General features: G+C 32.5%; 2 protein-coding genes across 2 annotated transcripts in view; both read left to right on the top strand.

Moving 5' to 3' along the window:
* The first annotated feature begins 3,785 nt into the window (after window positions 1-3,785).
* Window positions 3,786-11,980, top strand: LOC117124768 (short stature homeobox protein 2-like). The gene is made up of 4 exons (XM_033271091.1): window positions 3,786-4,148; window positions 4,978-5,204; window positions 9,693-9,750; window positions 10,491-11,980. The coding sequence occupies exons 1-4, from the start codon at window positions 3,869-3,871 to the stop codon at window positions 10,799-10,801; spliced, it is 876 nt and encodes a 291-aa protein (XP_033126982.1). The 5' UTR covers window positions 3,786-3,868; the 3' UTR covers window positions 10,802-11,980.
* Window positions 11,981-17,906: 5,926 nt separating this feature from the next.
* LOC117124770 (alkaline ceramidase 3-like) overlaps window positions 17,907-22,138 on the top strand; it is a 6,997-nt gene continuing 2,765 nt past the window's right edge. The window contains exons 1-5 of the mRNA XM_033271093.1: window positions 17,907-18,008; window positions 18,954-19,074; window positions 20,862-20,972; window positions 21,400-21,452; window positions 21,726-21,778. Of these exons, the coding sequence (XP_033126984.1) occupies window positions 18,972-19,074; window positions 20,862-20,972; window positions 21,400-21,452; window positions 21,726-21,778 (320 nt within the window). The 5' untranslated portion in view covers window positions 17,907-18,008; window positions 18,954-18,971. The remainder of the gene's footprint in view (window positions 18,009-18,953; window positions 19,075-20,861; window positions 20,973-21,399; window positions 21,453-21,725; window positions 21,779-22,138) is intronic.

The following is a 22,138-nucleotide window of genomic DNA, read 5'->3' as shown; positions in this document are numbered from 1 at the left end:
TTCACACGTTTACCAAGGTAATTCAACAGAAGGACGCACATCTCCGTTCTCGAACATAGCGCGTGCGTACAGTCCTTTGATCTTTACTGTCGCATCGACAATCCGATACTAGTTGCGAGTACAGCCGTCAATTCGTCGCTCACACATCACGAACTAACACAATTAAATTCAATTGTGTTAGTTCAAAAAAAGCGCGTCAAAATACGGGCGTGCTGCTGTCGTTAAGGACTTTTTGTTTGGTAAAGAATACAAAATTGCTTGACAACCAATACGCACTCGTTTCGACGCGCTACTGTGATTTCACGAACTAACACAATCTACTTTGATTGTGTTAGTTCGTGATGTGAGCGACGAATTATTAGTCTATGCGTACCATTCGTTTTATGGTGTTGGTTTTTATTTTATTAATTTTGGGTACTTCGCAATGTCTGTTACATCTGATTTTTTTTGACCGCGAGCTTGTTAAATGCTTCTATAAACTGCAATTTGATTTGTAAAAATTGACCAAGAAAATGAAAAGTTATAGCAATTTAAAATTTACAAATTTTATAAAATTTCATGTTCTTATGTAACATTAATCTGTCATTTTGACAAGGTTAGCATAAGGTGCCGAAAACGAACATTTGAGTATATACAGAACATTTATTAATTTTTTATGCGAAGTGAGTCTCATGAACGACAATTCACCACAATTTGGTAAAATTAATGTTGAAATGAAGAATATATTTCAGTCTAATGTTATTGCAAAATATCATTAATCCTTTGCAATCATTGCGCGACGCGCGATTATCATGGCAACTAACACGCGCGTGGGTAATTCGTCACGTACGCTGACGGTTTTTATGGTCTGTTTGCTAAGGTTTTTGTGACGTTCAGCGTGCAGGGACGCACGTGCGCCTAGAATGTCGATGCCAGAGTTATAACCTTTGCCTTGCATTTACCGACTACCATCATTTGATTTATTATAATTAAAATCTACATTCCATTCTTTAGTAAATTTATCTGCGACGTCCAACATTTTTGACATATTAAATTCGTTTTCAGCAATAAGTACTACATCGTCTGCCCATAATAATCCTCCTATACAGACACCTTTAATTCTTACACCTAATTCACCATTTGTGTTTATGGCTGTATCACCATTAATAATAATAATATATTGATAATAATAATAATAATAATAATAATAATAATAATAATAATAATAATAATAATAATAATAATAATAATAATAATAATAATAATAATAATAATAAAAGTAATAGATTGATTTATATAGCGCAAATAAACGAGGTCTTTTAAGAGATTACTTTTCCAGTTCTGGCATTAAAGTCTCCCATTATGAGAACAATTCTATTAACCATACACTGGTCATTATATTAACTGTTGTTTTATGTACTAAATAATTACTATTTTCTTAATAATCATTTCTTATAACATAACAGATTGGATAGATGGCGCTATCACGTGGTGTGTATTTTGTATGTATACTCTACACCTGCATAAGATGAGAATCAAAGGCGCTAAAAATAGAAAGGAAAGGTGTTCGTATGGAACCTAACCAGGATCCAGTTGGGTCGAAAGAATTCATTCCAAAGGATTGAAGTGAGAGGTTTTAATATTATCATTAATCCAGTTTATGTATGCACTGAAAAAAATTATTGGAAAAAAAACACATTATAAAACGGTATACTCTCTGCAGATCAACAAAGAAAATGCTAAATACTGTACACACATACCGTTCATGATAGCCTTTCACTACTTCATAAAGGTCAGAGTGCTTTTCGCTTTTTATACTTTTCCACAAAAAAAAAAGAAAAAAAGAAGGAAAAAAAAAATAACAATTATAGCTAAAATATTATAATAACTCTAATAATAAGTTTAAATGATAATTGCATAATACAATAATAGCTCTATGTTGAAATGACGTCATCATCCATTAATTACAATCTTAAATGTATACACTAAGGCTGCATGTAATACAATATATTTACACCTACCCATGATGCCTAATGGCTTCTTAATTTTATAACAGGATTAACTACTGAGATTATCAATTACGAAGCGATTTGACTGCTCTTTGAAAGTACGAATTATTCCGAATTACTGTTTCCAATCATCAGAACACCATAATTTAATTGTTAACAAAACGCTACGATTAAAGTCAAGCCAGATTGGAACCATTAAGATGGGGAGTCAATGACACCTTGTGATGGACATGATGTCACTTTACCACTTCCTAGTATGTATCAATATAATATAATAAATACTGTATAGATATTGATCGCTTAAATGTGATGAACATGTCCGGCATACAAGATAAATACCGGTACACATTCCTTAATGTGAAGCTATATTGCAACACAAGCAATGCCATAGCCAGCTATTGGGACAGTTGGGACAGTCCCACACAATTTTTCTAATGGGTCCACAAAGAATGGTTCCACGTTTTTAAAAATTAGTCCAAATTATGCAATTTCATACATAAAAAATGAGTCCACGTTTTGAAAAAATGGGTGGTCTAAAATGGGTAAATTAAGAAAATTGGTTCAGATTTTTCATTTTTGAAAAATGGGTCAACTTGAAAAAAAATGGGTCCACGCTATTTGAATTTACGTGTAAAGTGGGTCCATCCTTATATTGTCTAACACTTTGAAAATCTTGGCTACGGCATTGAACTCAAGTGATGTATTAATACTTTTCTCAGCTGGATTCAGTGGCAACGGCGGCATCGATGGTGGTAGCAGCGGCCACCCTACGATATGTTTCGATTCATATCTTATACAAAGGTACCCCTGGGTAGCAGTGGCGTGCCTGGAAGTGCTCGTGCCTCAGAATATAAAAGCTCACGCACCTCAGTCTACCCCAACCCCAATTCGCACTGGAAATCATTGGAACAAAATAAAAATGAAAGCGAAAATTGTTAAATATCAACTCATACAACCTTACTTTACCAGCTAGCGCCCTTCACTTTAACATCGACTTCTCTGACTGAAACTCCCCACCCCATCAGCTCCTCCATGTCAATACTCCTATAAACTAAGAGGAGTGTATGTAGATAAATTCTCGTTTTGTAAGTATTGTAAAGTAAAGTATTGTAAAAGAGCGTTACCATCTCATCTGATATTAGCCTATCCTGCCTAATTATGTTCTAATATTAATAATGATAAAAATAATAACACTCCCCTCCAACAAAAATCAAACATTGTAAAAATAACATCACTTTAATAATATTATAAACATTTGAATTACAAAACATCGAAGACGTTCAAGCGCATTATACCTTGATAAAGAGCCGGGGTGAACACTCCATAATTGTTTTTGTGGAGTGAAGTCATACAGGTATAAGCTTACTGTATGCCTTTGATGTGATTATACAATTTACAGAGGATACAAAAGTCAAAGAAACATGATTTATTTTAAGAGAAAAGAAGTGTAATAGTTGTAAATTGGATTGTAGTCAATTGGTTATCAAAATTCAAAGATGATTAGATCTCTATTAGTAGGCTATTCTGGCCACTCTCAAAACGTACGCCAGTCTTTTGTGAGCCACGTGGTCTTAGCTACTGGAGCAAACAATTAACATTGATTAATCTTTGTGCAGAGAATTAACCAGATACAGTAATTGGATTATATTTAACAAACAATCCAACCAAGTGAAACAGTTCTGCCGTTTATCAGCGATTTTCTACTAATTGATTGAATTATATTTACTAATGGCTTGTCTGAATTTGTATATAAAGCAACTGATAATAGAATCCAATCAGAATACAAACAGTATAAGCTCAAGGTTACGTGACTCGGACACGTTTAAAAGAAAAACAAATCACCTATCAAATATTTAAAGATAAAAAAAAGTGTTTAAATAATGGAACAGCTTAAAGCCTTTGTATCCAAGTCATTTGCAAACGAGGAAAATGTAAAATCCGCCACGAAAGATGGGTCTCACAATTCATTGAACTGGATTCGCATTTACGAGGAGCACTCGACAAAAATTCCACAAATTGATGATTCTGGATCAGATTCGTCTATTGATGTTCAAACCTGCAGCCGGTCCCGAAAACACGGTGTAGTAGAATCGACGCACAGCAAACTGATTATTGAAAAATGTGGCACATCAAAACAATTAGAACAGAACAAAAAAGACGGTAAAGATTTATCCATTTGTTTTTCCTTCAATTTATTTGTTAATTTCTAATACTAAATATCCAATACAGGAGTAACCATCTTTAACTTTTCAGATTTGTCTTTCTATTTTCCATTTTTACACCTAATACTATCTTTTATGTTAGGTTCTGAGCCAAATGTCAAAGACGCCCACTGTCCCTTGAAAATGAAAAAATTAACTTAGTCATTTAATTGCAGTAACATACAAATTATTAACTTGGGTCTAGAAATATTAAATTTAAATAATGTGTACCCTGATTTTTATAGTAGATAATGATAATAAAAAAATTAAAACACTTTTAGCGACTGGATGTGTTTTCAGTATTCGCAGTAAAACAATGGGTAGGCCTAATATTTTTAAATACGCTAATTTATATGTTCAAATTGATAATTTTTTATGTTTAAAGTTAATTTCAAAAATGATTTTTATGTTTTGTTTGCTATTCTGCATGGGTTAATACTGTACATTTTCGATATAAGAAAATTTATTGATTAAAAAATGATTTCGCTTATTAACATATTATCTAACATGACTGAATTATATTCACACAAGCTGCACTTATTTTCGTATGTGATTATTCATTATTCAATTTAGTGTGATAATTAAGTTGGTAACGGCTTTTAATCAACGTTATTTTGATCATCATTATTATTATCATTATAATTATCATTATCATTATCATCATCATTATTATTATTATTCAACTAAACAACACTGAACCAATATGCTTGGTCTATCATTACAATGTGGGTATGCAAATAGTTTAATATTTATTATAGAAAAATACACATTTTCTTACTTTTATAAAGAAGAGAAAGGGATAAATTCTTCAAACAATGTACCAGAACATGAAACATGCGGACACCAAAGATTGACAAAGGAGAAAATGAAACTAAAGCAACGCCGAAGTCGAACAAACTTTACCATGGAACAGCTAAGCGAACTTGAAAAGTTATTTGAAGAAACGCACTACCCAGACGCATTCATGCGTGAAGAACTGAGTCGTAAGCTGGGGCTCTCAGAAGCACGTGTTCAGGTTGTAATAATACATCTTGTTATAATAGTACTATTGAATTTTCACTTATATGATAAAGCAATAATAATTTACATTTATATTAAATATCTTAAAGATATGTAAATTTTATATATATTTTCAATGTTTATTAATTATTAAAATATGACATTATACTAATATTTAAACACTAGAATATCAAATAGAATACCAATTACTAAAAATACCATATTGTATTCATTACATTGATAAAAGTTAAATGTTACAGGTTATTCATTTATATTGCGCAAAATACGAGTAATATTATACTATTATAGTAATATTTTTAATACTATTTTTATCAAATATTAAACTTCCTCATTAAATAACCTATTCACTATAGGCCTAATATAAATGAATGTCCGATATTATCAAACATTTTCAAAAAAGGTATTACTTACTATATAAAATAAATAAAATTATACAGCATTCATTTGTGTAAACATTCAACATCCATCAACTTGGAAATAATCTGTTTTTTATATATCCAAGCTGTTTTTGTCTCCGAAATGTTTCTGTTTCGTCATCATTTGTTTTGATATTAAAATATTTGCTTATAATCAAACGTTAATTGTTTTGTTAATATTAAATTTAGATAAAACTTTTATCGTATAAATGCTCACTAAAATCGTCAAAATGATAGTTTCATAAACGGTAATAAGGAGATTTCGCAACCTACGAGAAGGATAACGAATACGTCACCAGGGAGATTTCGCAACCTATGAAAACGATAACGAATACGAATACGTCATTATCATTATCGTCATTCCGTGCCTAAAACATTCTTGACAAATATGCTGTACGAGCTGCATATTATCCTTGATTCATGCAAAAGGCATGAATCGCTACGTGCTGATAGATACGCTACTGTAGGGGAAGGGCTGTCTAAAAAAATTGACGACGTGACCGTATTCAAAAGATTCAAAATAACTTTATTTGCAAACTTTGAAATGTACAGAAAAATAGATAGTAATATACAAAATATAAATATGAAACATTTAAAATTCTCGTTTAAAATCATCACAACATTAAAGTATAAAAAAAAATAGGAAAACATTATAAATGATACAATTACAACAACCACAGCAACAACTACTGCTACAAAACAAGTAAAAGAAAAAGCAGGGTATCGTACCAAGAAATGATTACCCAAAATTAGGGAAATTAAAAATTAAAAATTAAAAAATTAAAAATTAAAAGAGCCTACAGGAAATTTTATCTCATTAATTTTAATAATTTATTAAGTGGGGGGAGCGAGAGGGAAGGGGAGGAAGTGGGAAAGCTTGTCGAGGGAAAATTTCACCATTTGGCCTACTTATCGTTTCGTAAGACTGCGAAAGCTTACTACTGACATTTTTTTTTTATATTTTAATTACATTACATGATTTTGCCTACAAATACAAATTATCTAACCACACACGTTTTGTTGATAAACTTTGGAAAGTCATATTTTAACGACACACGTTCGCTTCAGTTTCTTCGATTTATAAAATCGATTTTTATTACACTAAATTGTTCATACATGCGTAAAATTACATTTTACTTAATAATATAGCAAATTTTTTTTTTTAAAGTAGGCCTATAGTTTAATTGACGCATTAAATTAAATTATAACATGCATTTATTGCTGTACGAGTTCTGTCAAATTTCATTAGCATTGTGTGGTTCAAAATTGATATTAACTAAGAATGAGAAGGAAACACGATCTTGCCAGCTAATGTATAATGATGCTTTTTCCATTTGGACTCGTACGCTGTAACTTTTAAAACTGCTACCGGGTATTGTATACAATTTGTTTAGTAGTATGTCACCTAATTAAATTATTATTTAACATAATATGCAATATACAGTATTGCAATCTGGCGTGTTGGCTGACTGATGCATGAGCGAATTGATTGACGTGTAATTATTGCATAAGGCCTCCAGTAAATACCATCTACTGACAAATTGATGTAATAGATCATCCTTGATCCAAGCTCCTAAATGGGCTGTAAACTCGCACCACACTGTATTGAAAAACAAGCTTCAATAGCCAGAATAGTCTGTAGAACATGAATTTTGTGTGAATTGGGTTTTTGTGTAATAAATAATGTATAACTATTGATCTTACTATTCTTGAAGTTTGAGTTTAAAATTCCTATTGTAAAAGGTAAAATTTAGCCATTTTTGGGTGGGAGTTAGTGAAAAATGAATAGAAACCTACCAAAAACAAAAGCAAGCTTGATTTAAGAAAGTTCATAAGATGATAATTATTCAAACGGTCATCGATTTTTATTACACTAAATTGTTCATACATGCGTAAAATTACATTTTACTTAATAATATAGCAATTTTTTTTAAAAGTAGGCCTATAGTTTAATTGACGCATTAAATTAAATTATAACATGCATTTATTGCTGTACGAGTTCTGTCAAATTTCATTAGCATTGTGTGGTTCAAAATTGATATTAACTAAGAATGAGAAGGAAACACGATCTTGCCAGCTAATGTATAATGATGCTTTTTCCATTTGGACTCGTACGCTGTAACTTTTAAAACTGCTACCGGGTATTGTATACAATTTGTTTAGTAGTATGTCACCTAATTAAATTATTATTTAACATAATATGCAATATACAGTATTGCAATCTGGCGTGTTGGCTGACTGATGCATGAGCGAATTGATTGACGTATAATTATTGCATAAGGCCTCCAGTAAATACCATCTATTGACGAATTGATGTAATAGATCATCCGTGATCCAAGCTCCTAAATGGGCTGTAAACTCGCACCGCACTGTATTGAAAAACAAGCTTCAAAAGCCAGAATAGTCTGTAGAACTTGAATTTTGTGTGAATTGGGTTTTTGTGTAATAAATAATGTATTAATCTTACTATTCTTGAAGTTTGAGTTTAAAATTCCTATTGTAAAAGGTAAAAATTTAGCCATTTTCGGGTGGGAGTTAGTGAAAAATGAATAGAAACCTACCAGAAACAAAAGCAAGCTTGATTTAATAAAGTTCATAAGATGATAATTATTCAAACGGTCAAAACCTTGCTTCCAGACACCCGATTGAGTTAATTTAACTGTCATTTTAAAGTAAATGATATGTTTTATACTCATAACAAAAATGTGTGCCTGTTTATCTTGCAAAAGGGATAGGTACTACGAGAAGGACAGTGAAGTAGTCGCTATTGGCAATCATCGGAGTGTGTGCATGTGTGCCTAAATAAATAAATAAAAATAATATATATATAGGCCTATATATATATATACATATATATATATACATACATACATACATATAGATATCTATTGGCCTATATATACATATATATGTGTGTGTATATATATAATTACGCGATGTAGGCAATTTTACCATCGTATGTAAACATGTATTATGTCTTGCAAACATTAAAATGATATAGCACTGTTTCTTTAATTAATTGATTATTTATAGAGATATAAATGAAGCGAATTTAAACATAGATTTCTAAAAAAACTTTGTAAATCTAATATTTCTTCCCTTCTATCGTTTCCTTTAACAGTGAGTTATTATATGCGATTGGATTGGATTGTATTTGTTTATTGTGAAACACACTTAAGCTACGAATAATAATACGAAATAATTGCTTCCAGTATAGTCGATTATATAATATTCATATAGGCCTAGCATAATAAAATTGGGTTAATTGTAAATTGAAACTGCCAACAATAATTAGAGTATGTAGGCCTTTTATATCTATGTTATATGCCTGTTGATGGTAACATTAGCCTACATATACATATGTTTTATATTATATTTAATAACAATCTAATTTAGCTATTACTTTGCTGATTAATATGAAATACATAACAATAGCAGAAGCAAATTCAGTTACTGATTTTTAATAGATATAAGCATACATAAATTTGCGTCAACCAATGTTGCTGATATTATTTTAAATTTCTGTATTTAATTTCTATCAATTAATACGGAGATGCGCTCGAAAGTGATTAAGTTCACTATTGCTTTTTCCCCCGGGCATTGATTTGACTTTCTTTATTTTACTGTTTTGCTTATTGTTCATTACTATTTGTTGTAAATGCTTACCGGATAAATAAATGAAATGAAATGAAATGCTCTGTTATGGTTTGATGTACAGTAAAATCGGAGAAACTCAGAAATATCAACAAATGCATTTCATTTAAAAAAAAATCATTTTAAGTTAATAACGTAACAGAATAGATATCGTACAAAGAATGATGCAAACAAAAAACAAGTATCATACCATTAATGAACAGGTTCCCGAAGCACTTCTGACAAATATTAATAGTTTCATGTAACTTACATAATTATGGCACTATTATTAAAGTGAAACTTAGCGGAAAAACAAATTGATATGCTGTTTTACTGATTTTTCTAAAACAGCCACTGCCACAGGCCACTGCACAGTAGTTGTAGGTCTACATAGTGTTTCTATTACCAATAATAAAATGGTATAATATTTTCAGGTGTGGTTTCAAAACCGGAGAGCCAAATGCCGCAAGCAAGAAACTCATTTTGGAAAAGGTAATTACTGTTTTGTGTGTGTTAAACTCAGGGTTGACCGAATGACCCATTTTCGATTTACTTGTGTACTTGTATTGCTATCTCTTTGTTACTTTTCATGTGTATTTTGAGAATTGCTCTCTGACTAATTGCTAAACCTGAGTCCCAATATTTAATGCTCAATTCGAGCCTGAGTCACAAACGAACCCAACACGTTAAGTTTTCATTTTTCTAATAATTATCTGAGATGAGAGTTGTTATCCACAATTAATATGATGCCGTCATGAGCTTATAAGCAATTTACCTAAAAATAATTACTTAAATAGGCCTATCAGGAATAATCATATTATGCTATATTTGAAAGGCGTCCAATTAATGTTATTTTTGAATTCTTTTTTACTATATGAATGATTATTTCTGAAATAATTTACCAATTCCAATACTTTGTGATATCAAATGAATAATTTACTTTCATTGAGGGACCCCATCTAACGTTGATAATCTAATTTTTGGTTACCACTTAATATACAAGCTTATAGGTTTCTATAGCAACCTTTCATTTTAAATTTTAAAAGCATGGTCCATTACTATTCATGACTATAAGTTAAAGGATAATCAAAAGTCTATAGTTTTGTTTGTTTTATTTATTTATTTATTTTTTTGCTATTATGAGAAATGAATCAAATGTATTTTACTTGACGCTAACTGAAGTCCATTAACCAATCAATACTGTAATTATTATAAACTTCTTTTTCATTTAGGATTCGGCGGTAATCTTGTAGGAAAACCCTTACCAGTAGATTCTTGCCGCGTGGCTCCATATCTAAGCGTTGGATCAGTGAAGCTGCCGATTGATCGATTACAGGCCCAACTTCAAATGAATCTAACTCAGCCCGAACCAAGGCCCATTGCCCCCTTTTTTACTCACCCGTTACTGATGTTCCCCACAGGCACATACCAGTTTCCTCTGGCCACGCTTATGGGCGGAGTTATGACGTCCCATAAGGCGGCGAGTATCGAGGACTTGAGATCAAAGGCAAAACGGCATGCTGCGGCGTTTGGTCTTTTATAATTATCTATTATTAAAATATTTAACATTAATATAATTTTTAAAAAAATAACATTATAATAGTAAAATGCTGGATAACCATAGAGGAAAGAAGATGGAATGTTGAGAGTGGTAAATAAATTGTAAAGTGAATGGGTTGGGATGAATATGTGATATCTGGCTACGAATGATACAGTGACATGGACTATGGAATGAAAGACAAGAAAGAGACCGAAAAAGTGCGAATAATGTTCGGTAAAATAATATATCTATTTATAAAGGCTTAAACTCATTACTCTGTTAGGTTAATACCAGGAGGTTTGGCCTCATGATGATCACTACGACTTGAGAAGATTTAAGCTATTGAATGAATTACTAATCATATGCCTATATCAATAGCTTGATAATTTTTTTGCCAAATCGTTTCTTCCGGTCAGCATCATTTATATATGGTTATGATGGCAAAGTTGACGAAGACTCTCGAATATAATTTTGAGGTAGCGCTGGCGCTTTGATTTTGCATATACATTTATAGTCATGGTAGGTGTACCTGTACTTAGCTATACCGCTTTATATTTTTTAATGTTCCTTAAAACCAAGATGTACATAAATGAGGTACTCTCTAAAACATCTCTTGTAGTAATGCAACCCATTCAACCCTGATCATATAAATTCAGAAAATACTTGTTAAAATTTATTTGCTATTTTATGCTACTATATCATTAAAATTGTTTGTGTAAATTATAATGGCTAATGGGCGTTTTCAATTAGTTTAAACTTTTGTACCGCAACTCTCCGTTTCCCGTCAATTGTTTTTATTTTTGTTTGCAAAGAAAATGTACGATTATTGCTGACTGATTACATGTAGTAAAATGAATAAAGACAAATTTAGAAATTTATAAAATGACAACGTAAGCGTTTCCGCGTTGACATGAATTGACTCCGGTTAATTTGAAGTGTTCATGCCTATTAATATGCATATAGGTTAACATATTTCTTAAATTATGCCTGGGCGTCAAACAAACCGAATAGGTTATTCAATATTAAAGAGAGTAAAATAAAAATAAAAAATAAAACACGTAATACAGTTCGCAAAATCGGTTAGGTTGTCTCAAATAGAAGTCGTGAACACAGCACAGCGTTATTTAGTTGGAAACTACATTGTAAAACGTGGTTTAACATAAAATAAACCCGCTTTGTACACCAAACAGTAAGCCTACTAACTTGATTATTTTCATTTTTGCAATGTATTGTCTGCCATACGTTTTGCTTTTGAAGTATCGTATCATGGGACTACAACAGCAACATAAGTAGCACAGCAGTAGCAACAGCAATAATAATAATAATAATAATAATAATAATAATAATAATAATAATAATAACAATAATAACAATAATAATAATAATAATAATAATAATAATAACAATAATAATGATAATTATAATGATTATAATAGTGATAATGATAATAATAATAATAATAACAATAATTTATATTATTATTAATATTGTTGTTACTATTATTACAATAATAATGATAATAATAACAATAATAATAATGATAATAATAGTGATGATGATAATAATAATGATGATAATAATGATAATAACAATAATTTATATTATTATTATTGTTATTATTATTATTATTTATATTAAAATTACGCTTTTCTTAAAGCCTACAGGCACAATGCCAAACCGAAGTCCTCGGTAAATACGTGGGATTCAAAACCTACCGGTCTGATAAACTGAAACAACATAAATCATCAAGGTATCGATTTCACGAAGTAAAAATCACTGTTATATTCCATATTTCAGAAATATTTTGGGAGAAATGTTGACTTTTACCGTCGTTTTTCACTGGAGCGGTAGCTTTTCGGACCACATCTGTTGACGTTTACGTACTTACTTTCCCATTTCCCATTCTGTGTTTCAGTCAGTAGATCTTTATTTTTCTTTGAAACCCTAAGAGTGTAACTTTCAAACACAGCCGATGTTCAAGCACACTGGATTTTCCTGCACAGTCGGTTAACATACACAACCAAGTAGGCCTACAGTCGGTTTTTGGTTTCTCAATTAGCTACAGTAAAACTTTGCTCTGTTGCCCCTGACGAAAATATTATGTTGTATTGTAGACCTACCTTTGCAACTTATATTGATTTTGATGCCAAACAAAAAAGTTTAATTTTCCAATGAAAATGATAGAGAAATACAAGATATTTCCCCAATTAACACTGTTCCTGTTTCATGTTCTTTTAGTGGTTTCTAAATATTTTATGTTATGAAAAATGATATGAAACTCATGCTATCAAAACATGTACCTTAACGCAAAGCGCTTTGTAAAACATGATCTTACCACTGCTGCATTTATGACATTACCTAACTGAACGAGATAACATACATGCAACTATCTTCCTTCAGTGGTCATATTTATTCTATCAAAACTAATGGCAACGTTGGCATACTAGAGGGTAAACGAGTAAAGATTTCATTCCGAATTCCTGTATTCGCCACAGCATTTTTATCCATTAAAGTAATTGTATATGATAATATATAGTATCAAATAAACCAAGGAACAGAAAATAACCCTCAAGAATTCTTATTGAGCTTAGTAGAGTAGATAAACTAAAATTGAAAAGTATACAATTTCAACAACAAAAATAATTATTTTATATTTAGATGCACAACAGGAAAACTTCAATAAAAATGAAGTGCTACCACAAGATTTAAATAAAGCACACTCATCATTTCCCTCTTTTTGAATTACAGTATATATTTAGTTCGGTTGTTATTTATCCATTTCTAATTTAATTCCCTGTGTATTGGAAAAAATAGATTAACTAACCTACAAAGTGATACAAACGTATACCTTCAGTCGAAGTAACATTCTTTTGACATAACGTAACCAATTAGTTATAAAAGCAAAATATTCCGTTGTTGAAGCATGTCCTACCATGTGGTAATTTTGTGTTGGAAATGCAGTGAATTTGAAAGGTTAACTGTGAGAAGTTCTTGTATTAAATGCGAGTACTATACAGTAATACTTTGCACTTAAATTCCGTTCTTACAATAAGACATATCAAATAAACTGGCAGCACTATACAGTTTCAATTTCAATTTATTGTCATTTGCAACACTCACATTACATTACATAGAAATTACTGTGGCTCTTTTTCACATACAGAATTACAATACAGAAATATATAAGAGTAACAGAAACGGTTTGACGATACGTACGTACGTCAAGAATTACAGTTGTCAGTGTACAGAAAAATAGAGGCCAATAAAGCAAGAGAAAATTACTAAAGAGTCTCAGTTGATTTGAGTTTGTATTTGGTGTGAGTATTACCCGAATGGTGTGACTTCTTATTGCATCATTTGGAATATGTTTGAGTGGTTTGAATTTGGTGCGATTGAATTGTTGTTTAATGGGTTGTCTTTAGTATTTTGGCGGATTCGGCTTTCCATATCATGTCTCTGACGTATGTCAATAATTACATTATGAGAGTAATTTGATATATGGCGTCCAATTACTCTACTGTGTGCCAATCCGTACGGGTATATGCTTGTTTAAATATCATAATTAATGTTATCGATTTGATATGATTTAAGTGTAAGGAAATTTGGAATGGTCTCGGGGTTCGGTCTCCAATTAGAGGGTTGACTTTGTTTTAAAAGGTTAAAGATTGTTATTTGGTTTTTAGTCAAAGTGATCTCGAATTAGAGGGATCTCAATTTGGAGGGTGGACTGAATATTAAACATGTTTGTCCCATGAAAATGAAAAAAAAAATGTATTGCTTGGAGGCCTTTGTCATTAGTCCGTGTCATCTTATCTTTTTTTGTGATCACTGACGCGTGTTTGTAATGACTTTGATGTCTCCCCGATGGAAAATTGTGGACAGTGACAGTTTAAACATGCGACTTCGTAGACTACACCACAATTGTCAATTTTGTCGATATTTTTTGGTTGACAAGGTTGTTTTTTATATTTTGTTCTGCGGGAAGAAGTAGGTGTCAAATACGTCGGATTCTTTCTGGCAGTTTTTATATAAGGAGTTCCTATACTTCTTCTTTGCTTGGTTCAATTGTCTATCCGGCTGTGGTTTATGTCCTTTCTCTTCAATTTTTATGTATCATTCTGGGTAATGACACTGTTGTGTAGCCAGCTTTCCTGATGTCATCCATTTCGGTATTTCTCATCTCTGAATCTCCACACTACTTTCTCAGTTCTGAGTACACAATTGTGTTTGTTTTAACTAATCTATGATCTAATGGATGATAGGAATTAAAGCTGATGTGTGTGGGCTTAAACCGAGGTGGTTAATGATCCATTTTCTTTGAGTGTGATCAGCATGTCTGAGAATGGAATGCTGTTTTCAACCATAGGTTCTGTAGTGAACTTAATGTTTTTTGTGGTATCAGCGTTGTTAGTGTAAATTAAGTATATTTGATTATATTTACCTTTATGGATAATATACACCATCTAGCCTATGTATCGCTCCCAGAAAATGGGCTTGGTTTTACTTGGAGCTGCGTTAATGGCCTGTTGATCTAGGCATAAGGTGCGGATTAACCAATAGGGACTGATGGGAATTCCCATAGCAATGCCTTGCTTTTGCCTTAAATGTTGCCGTTAAATGAAAAATAGGCCTAGGTTTTATTCACAATTTGAGTGAAGTTGAATTAGTGGTAAAGATGCCTTCTAATCCCAGGGTCATGGGCTTAATTCCTGTCATAGCACGTCTTTTTCTCACGACTAAAAACAACTCTATATCTCTAAGCCTCATTAAGGAACTTGGCCTATAAAGCATCATTCCGTCCTGTAAGTGAAGAGTGTACTTGCTGTTGGATAAGAAGGAAATAAAAAAATACAATATTTTTTTTTAATAGTTCCCATAATTCTTTTATGTCTGTCACCTGTAGTTTTGAGCTCTTTTGAAGGGTCTGACCTCTTTTGATATTTGAATGCTTTTAGGTGCTCTTCCACTGGCATAGTTACCAACCTGAGAGATTTGAATTTGAAATGCGTGACTACACCAGCTGGCTGGATGAGGGCGTGGGCGTGAGCGTGGCCACCGCAGGGGTCTAGCGGTGAAACCCCGGTGACGGTCGGGTTTGAGTCACATAATCAACGGTTGGTTCTTACAATGAACGCGCAAGACCGCATGCGCCTCCTAAGATTCTACTAAGTGCGTGGTTGGCCGAGTTATTTTGGTCAAAAAATATTCTCGGTGAATTGATTCTCGAACGAGATAACGAAAGTTCTCTAATGACTCAAATTACTGCATGACCGTTTATATTTTTAATAAAACAAATTTCTTGTAATTTAAAAAAAAATTCCCCTGAATTGGTAATAATTCGTTATGACGCATAGACTTGTCCCAAGTGCGTGACAAATTTATGATCACACGTGTTTCTGCAAAATGCGTGTTTCATCCAAAATCACTTTGAAATGCGGGACCGATGCGAGGCGGTTTGTAATTATGCACTGGACGTCACAACCAAGCTGAAATTTCACCTAGTATTCACTTATTGATGAAGATCAGTGCAGTGGTGGCGCCAGGACCTGCCCGACGGAGGGGCTAGTGGAGCGAATCGAGTCTCACTTGGCTGGGGGCCAGGGGGGCCGCCTAGGGCCCCAGTGGGGGTCCAGGGGGCGAAGCCACGGATATTTGATGAATTATGGCGAATTATTTGATAGGCATCGAGTTACTATTATATGACTTTAGACTATGCTTTCTAATGTTGAAATCAGCTTCTAAAACCAAAACATTTTGAATAAAGCAAGAAACAAAGAGTATGCAATGTAACCATCTAATTTATTTCAAATCCTCATTCTTGAAAGTAAAATTCTATATTTTGTAAATTTTGCATGAAATCAACCACGCTGTCATGGTCGAGGTTACTTCACCTATCACGATGTATTCCAACCATCATGAGGCTATCTAAATGAGCATTTGTCATAACAGAACGCATATTATTTTTAATTAGTCTCATTGAATTATTATTATTATTATTATTATTATTATTATTATTATTATTATTATTATTGTTATTGTTGTTGTTGTGATGATGATGAAAAGTTAACACAAACAATATGGTGGCTAAACGAATATTACATGTAAATATTTTTTTTATTTGTTTGTTCCCCGACAAAATTTATCGTCTTCTCCGACGGGCGCGGGGGCTATAGCCACCAAATATTCGTAACAAATGCTGGCTGCTGCTTGCAAATGAATGTGAATTATACATACTCACACTCAGATGACCAACGAGGTACGCATGATATCTCTATCAATGTTTTTGAAAGACTTATGAAATCAATTACTGAACTTTGAAAGATAGCCCAATCCTGATACAAAACTGGCTGATTTTAATCAGCACACAATATGCAGTCCTAGTAAGAACATCCTAATTTGTCACAGTTTAGACCTACAAAAAGAAGTACTGTAATCGTACTGTTGTGTGTCGGATATAGAAATAAAACCTCCCAAAAATAAAATAAAATAAACTTTCTAGGCAATCATAAGAGAAAACAAAGTGTGATCAAATTTTCCAACAGAGTACAAATCCAGATATTCATCTTTCAACAATCCTTTCTATAATCATGATTACAAATGCACAGGGCCCACTGGGTTAACCCCAATGGCCCATAAAGTATTTAGAACTTTTATTCGTAGTCTTTTGTGTAAACTCTAGCAATAAAGACTCTCTAAATAAAATAAAATAAAATTTCAAGGCAATCATGGGGGAGCCACAATGTGATTAACGAGTCCAGATAATCATCTTTCAACAATGCTATCTATAATCATATTTACAAATGCAGAGGGATTAACACCAATGGCCCAAAAAGTATTTAGAACTACTTTAATCGTACTCTTTTTTGTGTAAAACGTAGAAATAAAACTCCCAAGAAGTCAAATAAAATAAAATTTCAAGGCAATCATAAGAGAAATCACAGTGTGATCAAATATTAACCAACAGAGTACGAATCCAGATAATCATCTTGGAACAATGCTATCTATATTCATAGTTACAAATACAGAGGGCCTACTTGGGGTTACCACCAATGGTCGCATTCCTACTACCTATCTCGTCAATTGATTATAGCTGAACCCTTATCATGAACTTTGATTCAACATTTGTGCTGAAAGCAGGGAACGTGGCGGAGATACAGCAGGCCAGCGGAGTATTATTACTATATAAAACAAAAATTCAAAACTTGTTTAGGTAAGAATTAGGACGTCTGTGTTACCTTCTTCATTTCCACGTAGCTTTGATTTATGCATATCTTGATTTTTAGGATTTATAAGGATATTGTATAATTCTTATTGAAAATATATGGATGGCCACAGAACGTATGTCCTCTCAATAACTCACACTCAAATGAAACATTATATTCCGTAGGCCTATGATTAACAAAACTAGGCCATAGAAAACTTACATACAAAATGGTTTTCTTCCTAATATTCTATTTGTTTTTATCATTTATTTTTATGACTCAACAAACCGGCTTGGGGCCCCTGGCTAAGACTTTTTAGGGCACTGCCCTAGACTGGGGTTGGGTCAAAGAGCCCAGTGAGACCGGAGACAACCCGCTTCGGCGCTTTTGTGGTATCATTTAGGGTTCTGTTAATTAAAAGGCAAAATGCAAACTGCTGTTGAATACCCTGGCCCGATTAAGGTCTGGGAGAGCTCATAACTGTTTCACCACTGTCCCAAAAACCAGTTGATTACAATTCGCTGTTTTCTTGTCAGAACACTACAACAACTCCCTGGTCATACTAGTAAAGCGATATTTTTAGGGCAGTACCTGGCTCAATATAGCTCTAGAGAGTTTAAATTCGATGAGTTAAGTTATTCTTCTTAGTGTGTTTTTGTTATAAATTGTGTTGCTCTAATTTATCTTTTAATCTAACTATACCGATATAATTTCAAAAGTAGGTGAACATCTATTTTAGTTATATATATTTTTTGGAGTGAAAGTGTTCTTATTTTTAATTTTAATTTTAATATTTGTTTCTATTAGAACCTAACTCAACCATGCACATAAAAGTCTACCACTTTTAGAGGCTGAATGGCTACTTGCGGTCAAACTCAATTTAGAAAAACAATACTTGGATTTGAAATCATAGGAAACTTTATCATTACGTCATTTTTATTATTATTTGCTAGTAATTCCTAATATGAACAATGGCTGAAAACCAAGTAATACAAGGTTACTGGGAGCCACACACAGCGCGCGCTGATTGGTGCGAACAAAATTATGAAGTGTCGTATCACGTTGCTGAGTTTTGTAAGTATAGTAATTCTTCATTTTTAAACAATCTGTCAATGATTGAAAATACAATACACCTACCTTGAATACCTCATCTGTAGTCATCTTCTTATACTCCTCTCTATTTGGTGTCTTCTCCGTTAGGTTATAAATGTGTTTAAAGTATTTCATTATATATATATATATATATATGTTTTTTACTTCCTCTACCGTCTTAACCATCAAAATCTGCCCTTCATAACATTTTTAAAAAATTTAAATTTCTATTTCTAAAACAGATAACCGGTCCATTTATGCAGTTATTTGTTGAGAGCAGCTTTATCCAGTGGGCTGTGTGCGCTGAACCATAGCGATCTCTCTTGGTCCGTGTTTCAATTTCCATCGCTGCTCTCCTTGTAATTTAGCTGGAGGGCTAAAATGCATGCAAGTTACAATTTCGAATAAGACGTTTAAGCCACTGTTGGTCCCGTGTACATTATGGTCCATGTGTACGTTAAAAAACGCAGTAAACTCTTCGGAAAGTTTAGGGGATTGTCTCCCGGGGAACTGCCAAATCACTCTACTGGAAATTAGTCTTCGCCAGACTTTGGTGGGTTATCCTTGGTGTTTACACAGAACAAACTCATCCATTCATCTGTTTCATTATTTCTTTTCTTCTTCTAATTCGATCATTGTTTCAACATTTCTCCTCTATCCTTTTAAAACAACTTTTAAAACCACTTCTCAAATGCCCTTGTTAGATTCGCTTAAAGTGGCAAGCCAACATTGCTACTGGTCGTTTCCGAATTTTACCTCTTATTCTATTTATTTAGAAAAATAAAAGTACATACGAATTATGAATGCTGAAATGTGATCTCATCTAATTTCATATGTTATTTTTCTACCTTTCTTTAATTTTGTAATATTATTAACAGTCGATTGTTATTTATTTTGTTTTTTTAAATTTTACCTTTTTTTTTTTTTTTTTTTTTTTTTTGTTTTTGTTTGTACGAACGCACCAATTGATATTGAGTGCCACCGATTCAAATGTGTATGTTCAAATAAATAAATAAATAAATAAATGCTGTGTAAACATCATCAGGGGGCGGAACCAGAGATGTCCAAAAGGGTGGGTGGGGGGAAAAAGGAGGCCGAAAGTGGGATGATTGTGAAAACACTATCCTGGAGGTGGGGGTCCGAGGACATTCCCCCGCAAATTTATTTTTTTTTAGACACTCGAAAATAACCTCTAAAGGCGTTTTGGGCGGTTAATTATTTCATGTTCTCTCTTTCTCTTTTTATTTTATAAATTTTGACTTTGCAAAGAAAAATAAGGGTAGGGGCCGACCTTGTCACCTAAAATCCGTCCCTGATCATATACTCTCTATGTTGTGGTTTAGAGCGCGTAGACCCATAATTATTTACTGATTCAAGATGGACCGTTCCTCTAAGCCCTACCCCTTAGACTCTGTCCCACAAAAACGACAACGTAAACGCGCATAAACACGTGTGTTTGTGGGACATGCGAGTATTACTGGTCATTTTCTATTTGTTCAGTTGTTAAATTTGATTGACACTTCGCAAACGATCCATTAACTGTAAATATGAATAATGATGTGAACACGACAATACACAATGTCACAGTGCATATGCAGCGAAAATATTGTTTATGATACAATAATCGTAATCATACATCAAATATAACTATTGTTCATAGTAATCATATAATCATACACAACATAATAAATAATCATCATGATCAGCCACCTTTGGTTTATAACTTAACAAAATAGGATTTATCTATTTATCTATTTTTTTTTTTTCAGGGAATACGGTATCCAATATATTCATCTTCGTTCCTGGAATAATTGGGCTTATTCAATGCATTCGCAATGGAACAGAATCCCGCTTCGCCGTAGGGTATTTAGCAATTATCTGTAAGTATACTGTAGGTCAAGCTAAGTCCGGCAGCCAGTGATGGTTTAGAAAACAACAAATGTCAGTCGCTCTGCAGAAGGCAGAACATCAACAAACAACTAAAACCAAAACAAACTTTATCTCTTTTCCAGAGGGCAGTAGGCAGTCTTTTTAATTTGTTAAACCACGGAGACTTAACCCCCAGGCACTTTCATCATAACTGACTGTAACGCTCACAAAACGTGTGATATAGTGGTAAAGTTTGTAGGTCGAAGCTTGGAAATCATAGTAAATAATATTTAAATTAGGTTTGCACGTAAACACACGTATGCAAACAGTTTCAATAATTATACACTATGTTTCGGTCTATAATAACAACAAAATATGTGAATCATTAGACATGTAGTGTTGTATAATTAAATGACGTAACATTTATTTTTCCCATAGCTGTAAGTGTCGGATCAATTTTGTTTCATATGACTCTTCACCTCACGATGCAGGTAAAGCAAGTACTTTTCATTAAACAGATTCGGTATTAAAAAAGATTATTTGCTAGTCATAAACTATAAGTTAATAGATACACTTTCTTGTACTCCATCTACGTAATATAAAGTGTCTCTTCTATACCTGTCTCTTATACACATCTAGATGTGTATAAGAGACAGATATATGCCTATATATATGCATATATATATAATATATAGTAGGATAGTATCATACTTTTTCATTAATAAAAAATAAAAGCTTAATTTTTTGAAATTTTATTTCAATAGCTATTCGACCAGCTACCTATGGTATGGGCTATTACTGTGTACATGTTTTGTCTGTGAGTATCGGACGCTATATTATGTCTTTCGTACGTGCATATGTGTATATCTTATGTCACTCAGTTACCAACTCTGAAATGACTTAGTTATTGAATGGATTTTGGCGAAATGGATCTCATTGAAGTTACAAAAAAATGTTATGGAAAGGCCATATTTATTCTTTTTTGAATTCATATACTTCATTTTATTTTTTAGTTGCTTCTTATTATCAACGTTACTGTCTTCCAGAAAACGTTCAATGAGAATCCTTGCAGATTTTGCATTCTTCTCACTCTATTAGTCTTGTTTCAACTATTCATTTCTTATTATATATATGTATTATATATATACACATATATATATATACATATATATATATA

Source organism: Anneissia japonica, unplaced genomic scaffold (genome assembly GCF_011630105.1).
Source record: "Anneissia japonica isolate Jap-2015-1 unplaced genomic scaffold, ASM1163010v1 scaffold1764_len714935_cov166, whole genome shotgun sequence".
Lineage (NCBI taxonomy): Eukaryota > Metazoa > Echinodermata > Crinoidea > Comatulida > Comatulidae > Anneissia > Anneissia japonica.
The sequence above is the reverse complement of the archived record's forward strand: the minus strand, read 5'-3'. Positions and strand labels throughout refer to the sequence as shown.

Coding starts and splice junctions, on each gene's coding strand:
- LOC117124768 (XM_033271091.1), top strand. CDS start 3,869: ATGGAACAGCTTAAAGCCTTTGTATCCAAGTCATTTGCAAACGAGGAA. Junction 4,149..4,977: donor AGAACAGAACAAAAAAGACG/GTAAAGATTTAT, acceptor ACTTTTATAAAG/AAGAGAAAGGGATAAATTCT. Junction 9,751..10,490: donor AGAAACTCATTTTGGAAAAG/GTAATTACTGTT, acceptor TTTTTCATTTAG/GATTCGGCGGTAATCTTGTA.